We start from the raw sequence: 14361 nt of genomic DNA on the forward strand, positions 1-14361 counted from the left end.
CCAGTCCAGCCTCTGGTTTCAGAGTTTTGACTGCAGGCTGCTCAGGGCTCTGAGAGCGATTCATGCTTCTCCCATCCTGGCCCTGCACTGGCTGTTCTTTGTTACTTCTTCCCACGGTTGCCCCTCCTCCATCTAAAAATCCCCTACTCACCCCTCAAAATCTCATTTATAGGTCGCTTCCTAACGAGAAGCCTTCTTTGACCCAGTGCAATCAGGTAAACACATATTCACTCCCCAACAGGTCTGAAGTTTGAATTAGTCAAGGTGATTACGTTCTAGAGATTTTACAGTATTGTACCTATAGTGATCAATTTATCATACACTTAAAACCTCACCAAGAGGGCAAATCTCATGCTAAGTATTCTTTCCACATTAAAACGAAGAATATTTTAGTACTGCAACTTTCTCATTCTTCCATAATAGATTTCTATACAGTTTATCAAGTGTGTTATTCAGTTTAGACAGGCGCATTCACTCATGCAGACAGAGGGTCTTTGACGTTTCTTAATCCCCAGCATACAATCAGGCATTTTCATTTATGTCTTAACTCTATTTTTTTTAATTACACTAACATTTTAAATGCAAACACCAGAACATTTCAGGCATGCAGCAAATGCCTCAAATGAAGGCTTGCTTCGGTCAATGTTTCCTCCTTTCTTCATTTCTGAAAATAGTTAAGTTTGTATTTTCAGTATTGGTTGAGGAAACAATATCAAACAAAAGGAGCTTGGTTTTATCGAGGAGGCGAGAAGGAATAATTCATTGCTTTTTGTGAGACCCTTACAGTCTCTTTTGTTGAATTCCAGGTGTCATTACGTTAGTCTGACGTAATGAACCCATAACATGCACAATGAAAATGATGCTCTAATTCAACAGTGAGGCTGCCTGTCTTACAGGGGCCAGCAAGCACCTAAACTGCACCTGTTACCTCCCTTAGCGGTCCTTTTATTAAGAAGTCCAGATTTAGTCAAGGACACTGATCTATCGCTGGATTTGGGACACTTGAAGAGAGGAGACTAACCTGGCCCGGTGCTTACCACGTGCCAAGCACAGTCCTTTGTCATTCGTGTCTTACTCTCATGACAACTCCATAGGTCGGATACCATAAACCCATTTTCCAGATGGTGGGTCAGAGGTTTAAAGAAGTGAACCAGCGAAGGTCATGTTGAATAGTGAAGCTGGAATTTAAACTCAGGATTGTTTGTGTCCAAAGCCCATGCTATTGCTCCTCTAAATGCAAAGGCCTCTCAGAATCACTCATGTGCCAAAAACCATTGTAATACAACCTCTATGATGAGAGGGAAAGAGTAAAAAATGTTTTGGTGCCAGAACTTTAAGGTTCTTTAAACGCGAAAGAAGTTCAGGTAGCAGCAAAATAAAGAGGTAACTGCCTCTCAGTATTGATATTTATGTGCTTACGGAACTTCAAATGTTAGAATGTTTGTCCTGCAGTAAGAAGGAAATAAAGCGGCCAATCCCCACATTTAGATTACAAAGAAAAGGGCCAATGAAAGAACTGTCTTATGCATTCTCAGTGTGTCTTCTCCACAGCAAATATGCATTTGCTTGATCTCTGTGCCTTTCTTATGATCAAATGATTTTTTCCTGTTGGTACCTGCCTTCTACCTACCACTGAGTGGTGTTGTCAGGGTGATGGAAAACACTGGTTTATAAAAACACTGGAGACAATCTATAACTGGTTCTGAGCTAGGCAAAGTGTGCAAATATTTAAATGCAAGATGTTCTTTCTTGTCATTAGTCAACAGATTTAACTTTGCAACAACACCCTGCCAAGAAGAGTCGATTCCTTAAGCAGTTGGCACCAGTGTTATTTTGGAGAAAGATAGAGGTTTTCCCAAATGGCAATGAAAAAGTTACTTATTTATTTATTAATTAAAACTCTGCTTTCTAGTAGAATGACTCCCAATTTAGCTTTTTTCTCTCCTCCCACCAAATGATCTAGCAGTGCCAAATCCTATTCTGCCCCCAAGAAGTTCTGACCTCATTACCACTGAGTGGCATTCCATCTAGATTTCTGTGGAAGACATGGGCCCCACATTCTACACAACCAGCGCCTCAGGAATGCTAGTGGCCATGGGCTTCAATTAAGAAAAGGAGACCCTGGCTTCAAACTGTGGACCCAATAGCATCGACCCTGTGGTATTGGTAAATGAACTTAGTTTCTCTCAGCCTCAGTTTCTACTCTTAAAAAATAACATTAATATCTGCCCTACCTCTTTCACAGGGCTGGTGCTAATCTTAAATGCGATGATGTGGTAGATCATGTGGCAATGGTGTCAATCACCCGGCATCCGTGCCACGTTGGAATGTCATGTTGAAGCTCCCCAAGAGATGGATCCGTTTCCCCACCCCTTATATCTGGACTGGCCTTGAGATTTTCTCAGCAGAAGTAATATTAATGCCAATGTAATGTCAGCTACTGTCAGAGAAGGGCCAGGGTAGTATCTAGGAGGCTGAGAGACCCGTGGAGCAGAAAGGCATTGAGACTGGGGCCGTTCTACATTCTAGATCAACCAGCCCCCAGCCCACACAGATGCATAAGTGAGCCGTCAAGAACAGAAAAATGGCCCACTTGAGCCCAACCCTAAATCACCAATGTGCACAATTACAGTTTTAAGCCACTTAGTTTTGGGCTTGTTTTTACGTAGCAAAAGCTAATTGAACAGGTTGTATATAAGAGGGCATGTTATTAACCAGAAATGCAGTGAGTTACAGTCAGCTTTGTCATTGTGTCAGTGATACAAAAGGTGATACTCACGGGTGGTTGTCACTCTCTTCAGGCCTGGGCCCCGAGTATTGTTTTTCACGATGTGCAGAGATATCTCATATTCCTGTCCAGGGGCTAGGCCAGTTTGCCGGTACGTGGTCTCTGGCCTCCTTAGGCTTTTGGTGATCTCTTCCTCATCTTCTTTATTCTGAAAGATAGGAGTCCCTTAATAAGGCCTAGAAGAGGTGCCAGCCTCTTCATTTATGTGATGATTCATTTCACATTCATGCCTTCCTCTTTTATTCTCTCCTCTATGCCCTAAGCCAGTGGTTCTCAACCTGTGGGTCGCGACCCCTTTGGAGGTCGAATGACCCTTTCACAGGGGTCGCCTAAGACCATCCTGCATATCAGATATTTACATTACGACTCATAACAGTAGCAACATTACAGTTATGAAGTAGCAACGAAAATAATTTTATGGTTGGGTCACAACATGAGGAACTATATTTAAAGGGCCAGAAGGTTGAGGACCACTGGTCTAGGCCCTCAGTCCCAAGTTCCATGCTTATTGACTTACTAAACTCATTTAAAAGTGTGTGTGGAAACATAAAAGGGCCAATCAGAGCCCTGTCCCCCACCAGAAGCCAAAGAACGAGAGTTGATATGAAGGTCTGCGGAGGCCTCTGACCATCTCCTAGACCAGTGGTCGGCAAACTACAGCTCGCGAGCCACATGCGGCTCTTTGACCCCTTGAGTGTGGCTCTTCCACACAATACCAACTTCTGCGCATGGGCCACGAAGTTTCAGTCGCACTGTACATGCACGCCCGCATGTGGTATTGTGTGGAAGAGCCACACTCAAGGGGCCAAAGAGCCGCATGTGGCTCGTGAGCCGCAGTTTGCCAACCACTGTCTTAGACCCTTGCACGCCCACTGCTTTGAGCTCCCTACCATATTCCGGAAGATGATCTCCCATGTTTCAAAAGCGATGTCCAGAGGATCCCACTCCACTTCCACAGATGTCTCCTTGATGGACTTGAATTTGAGGCCTTCAGGTGCAGGCAGGTCTGTCAGGAAGACCATGGAGAGGAGGTAAGGATGGTGACATTGGGGTGGAGGCCACAAAGCCCTGTTCTGCTGAATCCAGGGGCGGGCATTTGAGCTGGGGTCTACTTAAAGGTTCTTCTGGGATGCTGTCTACTGCACGGCAGCATGAAAATTAATGTTAGGACCAACCATATGGCTAAATCTGGGCAATTTCATGTGCTTAAACCTGAGACGTGCACAGGCTTTGGAATCAGACAGACCTGGGCTAGAGTTTCAGCTCTGCAGCTCCACATGCTGTGTACACGGGAAAGTAGCACAAAATGCCCCAAGCCTCAGTGTCTTCACTTGGGAGAAGAACATGCCCCTTGGGATGTTTTGGGACTGAGGGGTACATTGCATGCAGACTGCGAGGCATGGTTCCTGACATGCAGCACAAGTTTAATATGGCAGCCAATGTTGTTATGACTCAGCAAAAAAATAAAATTACACCTTTCTAACCTAACTTACTTTTCAGGTAGGAAGAAAATTATACTGATGTTAGATTCTTAAAGGAATAACTTGAACTTCTAGTGTTCCTACTTTTAAATATATATATATATATATATATCTATATATATATATATATATATCTATAGTGAGTTTCACAGGAATATATTATGGAATAGAGTGGTTAAGAGCATAAATCTTCAACTGGACTGCCAGGATTCAAATCCCATCTCCACCACTTATTAACTGTGATTTGGGATGAGATGCTTAAACGTTAGGAGTCTCAGTTTCCTCATCTGTAAAATGGGTTAACAATAGCTCCTATCTTACAAGATTATTGTGGGTTAGTATATGATGAGTTTCTTTTTTTGTTGTTTTTTTTAAAGAATTTCTTATTGAAATTTAGAGAGAGAGGAAGGGAGAGGGTGAGAGAGAACATTGATGTGAGCAAAACATTGATTGGCTGCCTCCTGCACACCTCCTACCTGGATTGAGCCTGAAACCCTGGCATGTGTTCTGACTAGGAATCAAAACTGGCAACCTTCTGATGCATGGGATGATGCCCAACCTACTGAGCAACACCGGCCAGGACAATGGGGAATTTCTTTAAGAAAATATTTAGGGGGCTTCACTGGATTCCAGGGTCTTAATTGGTATAACTCTGTAAGGATAGCTATGGGGCAAAGGCAAGGTGGCAAGGGGTGAGGGGAGGGCAGTTGAGGCTGCCGAGGGCGGCTCTGCTCACTCACAAGTGGCCACCCTTGCGCTGACGGGAATGCTCCTCTTGTTCTCCAGGATGGCAAACACTCGGATAAAGTACTCCACGCCAGGCTCCAGCTCCTGGATGGTGGCGGACGTCTGGTCCCCGGGGACCCGGAACTGTATCTCCAGGCCATCCTCGTGGGTGGGCGTGTACACAATGAGGTACTCTGTGACCCGCATCTCATTCTCCCAGGTCAGGTTCACAGTCTCCTCGGTCACTTCTGTCACAATGAGGTCTTTGGGAGGGGACACTGGGGGGAAAGAGGAAGGACAGCTTGGGTCAGTAATGGGCCCTGTTGAGTCTCCCTTCCACTAGCAGTCACAGAGGTCCAGCTCCATTTTCTAACCTGCAGAACTCATGGGGGGGCCCTTGCAGCCACCTGTCTTTAAAATCTCGGGTGGCTGTCACCGCCTTTAGGCTGTGGTGTCAGGTCTGCAGGGTAGCCTGGAGGGTTCTTTGTGACCCATTTCCTCCACCTCTCCGTTCCTTGGACCCTTGTTCAGAGCCCGGCCATCTGCATGGGAAGGGGCGGTCTGAGCTTAGCTCCCTGCTCTGCACTTCAAATCACACATCCTGTGCACTCAGAAAGTATTCTGAGTTCATCTGGTCCAACTGTTTCACTTTCTAGATGTGAATGAGGTAGAGGGACTTGCCCAGCTTAGCTCATCTCATCCCATTTGGGACTCACATGTCCCTACCAGCCAGCTGTTCTGCCTTGACCACATTAAACCCACAGGCATTTATTTATTCTTATCTATCTACCAATAGTTTTAATCAAGGTAGAAATTCTCCATGGTGACCACTGTAATATGGATGGGTGAGAGAAGTAGAAAGAAGTCCCTCACTAAACATGAGCATTATTGGCCCTTGTGGTGTTTTCACTCAACCAATTGTTTACTGAACACAACTGTACACCATGCCTCGTGTTAACTGTAGGGATAATTCTCCTTTAAGGATCTCACAATCCTTGGGATCAAAGACAATGCAGAGAAGATGATGTAAGAGACGGGCCTGACTCGTGAGTGATCAGCACTTAGTCTTGAGTTGAGTGTGCGTGGAAAACAGTTTGTTTTATATAGTCTTACTGCTCAGTCAATGTAGCTGATTTTTTACCTCCCTCCAAATAGAGGGATCAAGTTTATTATTGATTTGATGTCAGTGGGAAGTAGGAAAGAAAGTTGATGCTCAACGAAAGGGAGGCTATCATTTCCTCTACTGGGCATGGGTGTTAAACTCAGTGTAGATGAGGTAGGCACACTCAGATATCAGCTTTGTGATCGATTAGCTATGTGTCCTTGGGACAATTCCATAACGTCTCTGAGGCTCTGAGACTTTAAATAGGTAGCTGCTCAGTAGGTGAATCAGGCCCTTCAAAGAGTTAGTGTGTGTGTTTACTATTCACACACACCAGGTGTATAGTCAGTCACAGCCTCATCTCCCCAGAGGGAGATCTGGTACTCACCCTCTGAGCAGTCCTCCCCGGTGTAGCCCTCATTGCACATGCAGCGGCCGGCGATGCACTGCCCCCAGTGACTGCAGTCATTGGGGCAGGAGCGCTGCCCACAGTCCAGGCCCGTGAAGCCCTCATGGCAGACACACTGGCCATCCACACATCGGCCACGGCCATTACAGTCGCTGGGACACCTCCGCTCCTTGCAGTCTCTGCCCATGAAGCCTTCGTGACACACGCACTGCCCGTTCACACAGCGACCCTGGCCATGGCAGTCCCCAGGACAGGACAACTCTGCACAGTCACGGCCGGTGAAGCCGTCCTCACACACGCACCTCCCCTCCACGCAGCGGCCCCGGTGGCTGCAGTCCTTGGGGCACCGCAGATCCCGGCAGTCCTCTCCCGTGTAGCCGTCACTGCAGACACACATGCCGTTCACGCAGCGGCCGTGTTGGTGACAGTCATTGGGGCAGCTCATCTCGCTGCAGTCGTAGCCCTGGAAGCCCTGCTCGCACACACACTTCCCCTTGATGCAGCGGCCCCGGTTGTGACAGTCATTGGGGCACCGCAGCTGGCTGCAGTCCTCCCCGGTGTAGCCGTCGTCGCACACACACTGCCCGTTGACGCAGTGGCCATGGCCGCTGCAGCCATTGGGGCATCTGAGCTCACTGCAGTCAGCACCCGTGAAGCCATCGTCACACTCACACTGCCCGTCGATGCAGCGGCCGTGGTTGTGACAGTCGGCGGGACACCTCTTCTCACTGCAGTCCACGCCTGCAAAGCCCTCGTCGCACACGCACTGGCCCTCCTCGCACCGGCCCTGGCCATGGCAGGAGTTGGGGCAGGTGAGCTGCCCACAGTCCTCCCCTGTGAAGCCTTCTTCGCAGTAGCAGGTGCCGTTGACACAGCGACCCCGGTCGTAACAGTCGTTGGGGCAGATGAGCTCGCTGCAGTCCTCGCCCGTGAAACCCTCGTCGCACACGCACTCGTTCTCCACGCAGCGCCCGCGATTGTAGCAGTTGTTGAGGCACAGGGGCTCGTTGCAGTCCTCACCCGCAAAGCCGTCCTGGCACACACACCGGCCGTCCACGCACCTGCCATGCTCCTCGCTGCAGGGCACCGGACACAACTCCTGGCTGCAGTCAGCCCCGGTGTAGCCTTCGAAGCAGACACAGACCCCATTCACGCACTTGCCCTGGTCGTTGCAGTCGCTGGGGCAGGCCAGCTGGCTGCAATCCTCCCCGGTGAAGCCCTCGTCGCAGATGCACTGCCCGTCGAGGCACTGGCCTTGCAGGTGACAGTTCCCTGGACAGTCAGGCTCGGAGCAGTTGGGGCCTTTCCAGCCAGGCTCGCAAACGCAGCCGCACCCTTCGGTGCTGAAGTTGCCCCGGCCACTGCAGAAAGGCCTAGTGTCCAGGCGGCCTGCAACAGAGAGATCAGAGGCTCTCAGCTGAGCACAGTTCCTACCCTTGACACCCAGATTCGAATTCTGCCAGAGCACAGCTGCACCCTCGGGCCCCATCTGGCTTGAAAACTAGTTGTTTACTGTGTGAAATCAGATGGAACACATATCTAATTACACGAGGGAGGAATTCTTAGCTTGAACTCTGAAATTTGTAGACTTATATGCAAAGGCTGTGTGTGTTTAGGTTTGTAGGCATGTGTGTCTGTGTGTGTTTCTACCCCTAGGGAGAGGATCTACAGTTTTCACCAAATTTTCACATAGTCCCACAACCCCAATGGTTATGGATCACTGCCATGTGGAATGTGTTATGCTGGGCTATGTTACTTCTACGTAGTCTAGCCAAGTCAGGCACATAAGAGATTTCTAAGAAATAATAGTTTAACGAACCCAATTCTGACTCTTTGACTCAATAGCTGTGCTGCATTTGGGATGGGCTATAGAGTCTTTCTGGAGCCCAGTTTCTTCATCGGTCAAGTGGGACCAATAGACCACTTCCCTGGGGCCCATCAGGGCTAAAGGGGGACATGGAGCCCTGACTGTTATGCTCATCGTGATGTTCTCTTGCAGAGTTTTGTTTGGGTTGACTCAAGTTTGGCATATGGGTTTACTTGACCAAAACTTCCTAATTTTCCATAACTGAAACGAGGAAGCGAATGAGTGGCTTTCTAATTCTGCAAGGACAACTTGCAATTTGGCTCTGCCCCCATAGGACTCATCGGCCTCTGTCCCTCTTTCCTCTCTTTCCTGGAGGTTGCCGTGGTGAGTGAGTCTGAGGGACATGGGTCAGCGCTGACATGACTTCAGCTCTTTTAAGTCTGTATCATGTCTCAGCTCTGCTTACAGGAGTAACTGGCATGGTCTCCGTGGAACCCAGGGAGAAGCAATGACACTCACTCCACTTTCTCTGCATCTAAATACAGTTGAATTAATATGGTTCATCCCCGTTCTGATGCCAGGAAGGAAGGCAATTTTTTAAAAAGTTGGTTTGAAAAGTGAGACTCTACGCTTGTGCTGTGTAGTACGGTGGCCACTGGCCACCTGTGGCTCTTAGGCACTTGAACTGTGGCTGGTCTGAATTGAGATGAGCTGGAAGTGTCAAATCCAACCAGATTTCGAAGGCTCAGTGTAAAAGAATGTAAAATATCCATTAATATTTTTTATATTTATTACAGGCTGAAACATGGATATTTTAGTTCTATTGGGTTAAATAAAATAGATAATTCATATTATCCTTAGCTGCTTCTTTTCATTTCTTTATTTTGACTACTGGGAACTCTAAGGTTATATATATTCTCACATTATATTTCTATTGGCTGGCCTTGCTGCTCTAGATAAGTATTTCAACCCACTTTTTAGAATTAACCCTATTGTGTAAGTCCCAGGGAGTTGAGAGATAGAAGATAAACTAATATATGCATAAAGGAAACTTTTTTTTTCTTGCCTTAGAATCCTAGAGCACATCTTTAGTACTTTCCACTAAGTCTACTGATTAGGTCTATTCTTAAAATAATTTGTCCAAGTAATTCATGGAAATTTTTTCTGAGTGGCAGAAATAGAGATTTTCATCTCTGATTTCAAGCTGTTGAAATTCCTGCAGTTCTATCAACTTTAGGGAATGGAGATGAAGACATGATTTCAAAGTGGTAACCTTTCTTTAAAAAGGCTGCAGGCTGGTATTACTGGAGGACTGTGAACTCTGGAGACATACAGGCCTGTTCAAAGCTTCCATCCCTTATCACCCTGTGTGTCAGTTGGTTGAGTTCTTTGAGTCTCAGTTCTTAGATCTATAGAATGGACCTTCAGCCTTATATTAAATGGTTGCTGGGAAGGTTACGTTAGATAATGAATTACAGAGCCATGTACATAAAAGGGGCTGAAATCATAGTTGTGATCATTATCATTGTTGCCATTCAATTGGAGCATTTATTCCAATTTTCAGGCTTTGTACTGCCATAGGTGGCCATGTACCTTTGTAATAACTCACAACCAGGGTGTGGAAGACTGCGTTTTTTATTTTAAACCTTTTCTAAAAACACTGATTTTTAGAAAAAGGGGAAGGGAGGGAGAGAGAGAGAAAAAAAAACAGCGATGTGAGAGTGAAACATTGATCAGCTGTCTCCTGCCTGCCCCCCTACGGGGGATCGAGTCTGCAACCCGGGCATGTGCTCTGACTGGGAATCAAACTGGTAACCTTTTAGCGCATGGAATGACACCCAACCAACTGAGCCAGGGCTGGAATATTGTGGTTTAAGTCCTAACTTGGTCACTTATTGCAGGACCTGGAGGAATTCCATCATACTTCTGGGCCTCAGTTTCCCTATTTGTGCAATGGGGTAGTAGGGCTATATCATCACCTTTCAGGGTCTGATCTTTGGGTCAGGAGTTTCATAAAGTGTTCATACTTTTTGAGGTAGAGAATGTGTTCATTTCATGGTCAAATAAATTTTGGAAACAAGTGATTAAAGTGAAATTACTACAAATTCCTCAGAGAAACATTTGTCACTGAGAGCAGAATAGAGATGGTTACAGTCTCCACGTTTATTTGACCATCAAATCTCTTTGTAATGAATCCCCTGTGAGGCTAGTTTCCCCAGGAACCCACTTTGGAAACAACTGAAGGATCTTGCCATGCTCATCATTTCTCCCACTCGTACCTTCGGCAGGCTGGAGGCAGCAGCCTGCTCCCATGCTGCACTGCTCCCGCAGGGAGGACACCAGGTTCTCCAGCTCCTCCAGTCGGCTCAGGAGCTCCTTGATGTCAGGAGCAGGGGCACACCCACAGGCCCGGCGGGGGATGTTGATGCGGTGTGTGAAGACGATCTGGTTTCCCCCATCCACGGTGTGCTCCTGGAAGCTTTCACTGGGCTCTGAGGGTGGGGCCAGATCCTTCTCCCCACTGGCTGATTCCAGATCCACAGAGCACTGGGACCCAACAGGCAGCTTGATGTTGTAGACATGGTTGAACACCACTGGTTGGTTTTCCTCCGGCAGAGTGATGTTCACCCCAGTCTGTCGCTTGTGCCGAATGACTTTCTTGAGGACCCCACCTTCAGCAGTGAGGGCAAGCAAAGCTAGGCAGATGCCCACCAACGGCCGAGTCACAGCCCCCATGGTGGAGGTGGGTTTGGTGGGATGTTTCTGGGGTTCTAAGATCTTAGGGCGTCTTACTCTCAGGTAGAGTTGGGGTCTTGGAAGCACAGAGTTGAATTATCAGTTGTTTCTGATCCACTTGAAGAAATCCTCTTCTACAAGTAAATAAAGAAAAACAACAAGCTTATTAGTATGTTCTTCTCATTGAATCCACTGACTCTGCAATTGTAGTGAATGTTTACTTTGTCGCCTATATTTGAAGCTCTCCTGGTATTCATTCAGTATTCACTGAGTGTTGATATACAGTGGTCTCTAAAGGAGTAAAGAGGATCAGGTACAAACAGAGGTTGGAGGTGACATGCTACTGTGAGGTAGTTCTTCCCCTGCTAAGTTGTCTTATTCATCTATTTACCTCAGGGGTTCTCAAACTTTTTAAACAGGGGGCCAGTTCACTGTCCCTCAGACCGTTGGAGGGCCGGACTATAGTTTAAAAAAAACTATGAACAAATTCCTATGCACACTGCACATATCTTATTTTTAAGTAAAAAAACAAAACGGGAACAAATACAGTATTTGTATTTGCATGTGGCCCGCGGGCCGTAGTTTGAGGACCCCTGATTTACCTGTTACGGCTATTTACCTGTAGGGCAATCACGTGGCAGAGGAAAGGGGAGTTGTCAAAGGCAGTGAGAAATGACTGAGTAAAGATAGAACACAAGTGAAACTTTAGGTGGCTATACTATTCATTAACATATGCCCTGAGTACATATGAGAATAATCTGTATATGGCATGATGTCATTTATAGTCCTTTTTTCACTAGGATTTACACCCGAGGGTAAATCAAGAAAATAATTGAGAGCTTTGTTTTTCCATAAATTGACATTTACCTATGCCCATGCTATTCTTAGTCTTGCATATCCTAAGTTAGTTAGTTATGTCAATTAGATGTAATATTTGGGTTGCCTATTCTATAACAGGTTTTCCAATGTATTTTTCAGGACGATCTTATCCCAATGACAAAATGCATCAACATGATCCCTGATCATCATCTCTTCTATGATGACAGAAGGTCTCTGCAAACCTGGAGAGGGACTGTGGCGGGGAGAGCTGAACCATGAAGCATTTCTGTAGGGCTGAGCAAGGGTTTGGGGACTTTGAAGGCACCAGCTGTGCATAGAATCAAGAACTTCCTATCCATCCCACGTCCTGATTATATTCATATTTGATATTTCACCAATTATCATGTAACATCTAATTAGGTCTTCTACTCCCTAGTTAGGACAAAAACAAACAAAACAAAATAAAACAAAGACAAAAAAAGAAAGAAAACCTTCTTCTAAGTATGCTTTTTCATTCAAATTCGTTTCCTAAGTAAGAATTGGTGCATCTGTGATGTAGGCAAGCCCACTGAATAAAGATTATTATGAAGAGGAGAACTTGGCAATTTCTATTCTCTCAAACCAGCATAGCCCATTTGTTTATTGGATAAATATTTATCAATTGTCTACTCTCTAACAATCGCTTTAAATCTCTTTGCCTTCCTTTCTTCCCACCCTCTTCCCATCAATTCTTAGCCACCCCCCCCCTTTTTTTTTAATGAGAAAGGGCCATGGGCCAGTTTGAAATGCTCTTGGACTTTTACCCAACACTTTTGTGTGTGTTGCTAAATGACTTAAATTTCCATCTAAAAAGCCATTAGAGTTGCTGGTTGGGACTCTAAGGCAATGAGTCTAGGGTAATAATGACCAGGCTAAGGGTTGAATGAGGATTTTTCACTGTGTGTGTAGGAGACGTGCGCTGGCAGAGCCAAATGCTGCATTGTTCAGAGGAAGGAAATGGGATTTTTGAGTGCTATTTCCCATTGGCTGACGGCTGTCTAAGGGCAAGTGGATATTTTTGTACTTTGGGAAAGACCAGTTACATCTTCAATGTGGTAGAAACTGCCTCAGCTTTGGACTTAGACACCCCTGGGTTCAAATGCCACTCACTAGCTCTAAGACTTGGGACAAGCTATTATCCTCTATAAATTATGACCTCATTTGTAAAATGGGGGTCACACTTCTTCCTGAGGGAGTTCTAGATTAGCTCAGCGTGGTGCCAGGCCCATAGTAGGCACACATTAAAATACAGTTCCAATTTCCTTGTACTTCTAGGAACAAAGCCTAACACGGGCCCATGCCCATAGCCTCCTTTTGCTTAAGCTTGACCTCCTCATTGAATCTAGTCCTAAACTCAGCAGCAGCTTGAATCTAGATCAAAGAGGAGCTGCAGAAACCACTGAAAGGGGAGGGGGTAAATATGATAATGTATTAGAACTGGACATATTTACACCAGAGAGGCAAAAGATAGAGAGCAAATAATAACCTTTAAGAATGTTACATGCAGACAACTGGTTAATGTCCCCTTGGAGGATAGGCCAAAGGAAAACTGCTGTAGATCGCAGCTTGTGGTCTTTACGTTAGATGTGAAGGATCGCATTCTGACAGGAGGGCTTTTAAAATTTGAGAATGAACAACTTCTTTCATAGAGACTCTTTAAAAAGCACAAGCAAATTCTTATCTTTATATGAAGTGATCAGGCAATGGAGAGTCTGGAAAATATCTTGTAGGAGGCAGAAGTGTGGAGCTGTGTGTCCATCCTATAGCTGGAAGAACTAACATTGAGAGGAACAGGGTTACCATGCCTAAATCCTGTGGGAGCAGGAGCTGGTTTGTCCTTTGTGGCCCCAAAGGACAGAACAAGTGCTGATGTGTATGTATGTTGATGGTGCAGAGGAGGGTTGGTTACTAAAAGTCACATTTCAGCACAACAGGAGAAACATTTTTCTAGTTGGAAATATCCAGTCGAACGGTCTCCTTTGAGAGTAGAGCAAGCTCCAAGTGCTGGAATAGTGGTGAAGAGCACAGGCTTTGTAGACACGCTGTCTTGGGTTTTAGTCAATGTTCAACCACCTCCTCTTCCACGAGTGAGGTATTATCTACCACCGTAAGCCAGAGTCCTGTCATCAGTAAAGTGTGATACGAGTGTCCTCATAGGACTGTTGTGAAAAGTGCGTGAGATAACGTGAGTAATGGGAATGGTATAGCACTTGGCAGCAGCAAGAGCTCAATAAAAGGAAGCTTTGCAGTAAAAAAATATGGGCTTCACTTAACATTTTTTCCAGGATTTTCTTTCTCCCAACTCTTGAAACTTCTTTGGCATATGCGGATTTGTTTTTTTAAGCAAGGATAAGAGTTCTGCAATGAAGTAAAGTCTTCTCTTTCTACCCTAGAGGATTTTTTTTTCTCTCTCTCCCCCCATCTCTAAATCTATCTTTACCTCTACCTCTACCC

At 45.8% G+C, this 14361-nt stretch overlaps 1 protein-coding gene across 13 annotated transcripts in view; it reads right to left on the reverse strand.

The window, feature by feature from the left end:
• The window catches only part of TNC (tenascin C), a 90633-nt gene that overhangs the window by 55100 nt on the left and 21172 nt on the right, over positions 1-14361 (reverse strand). For all 13 annotated transcript variants that reach the window (XM_036329808.1, XM_036329811.1, XM_036329812.1 and 10 more), the window contains exons 2-6: positions 10593-11183; positions 6486-7895; positions 5010-5273; positions 3679-3794; positions 2780-2936 (exon numbers count right to left, since the gene is read on the reverse strand). In XM_036329808.1, coding sequence (XP_036185701.1) covers positions 2780-2936; positions 3679-3794; positions 5010-5273; positions 6486-7895; positions 10593-11049 — 2404 coding nt within the window. In that variant the 5' untranslated portion in view covers positions 11050-11183. The remainder of the gene's footprint in view (positions 1-2779; positions 2937-3678; positions 3795-5009; positions 5274-6485; positions 7896-10592; positions 11184-14361) is intronic.

The sequence above is a fragment of the Myotis myotis genome, unplaced genomic scaffold, assembly GCF_014108235.1.
Source record: "Myotis myotis isolate mMyoMyo1 unplaced genomic scaffold, mMyoMyo1.p scaffold_m19_p_12, whole genome shotgun sequence".
In the NCBI taxonomy this organism is placed as follows: Eukaryota; Metazoa; Chordata; class Mammalia; order Chiroptera; family Vespertilionidae; genus Myotis; species Myotis myotis.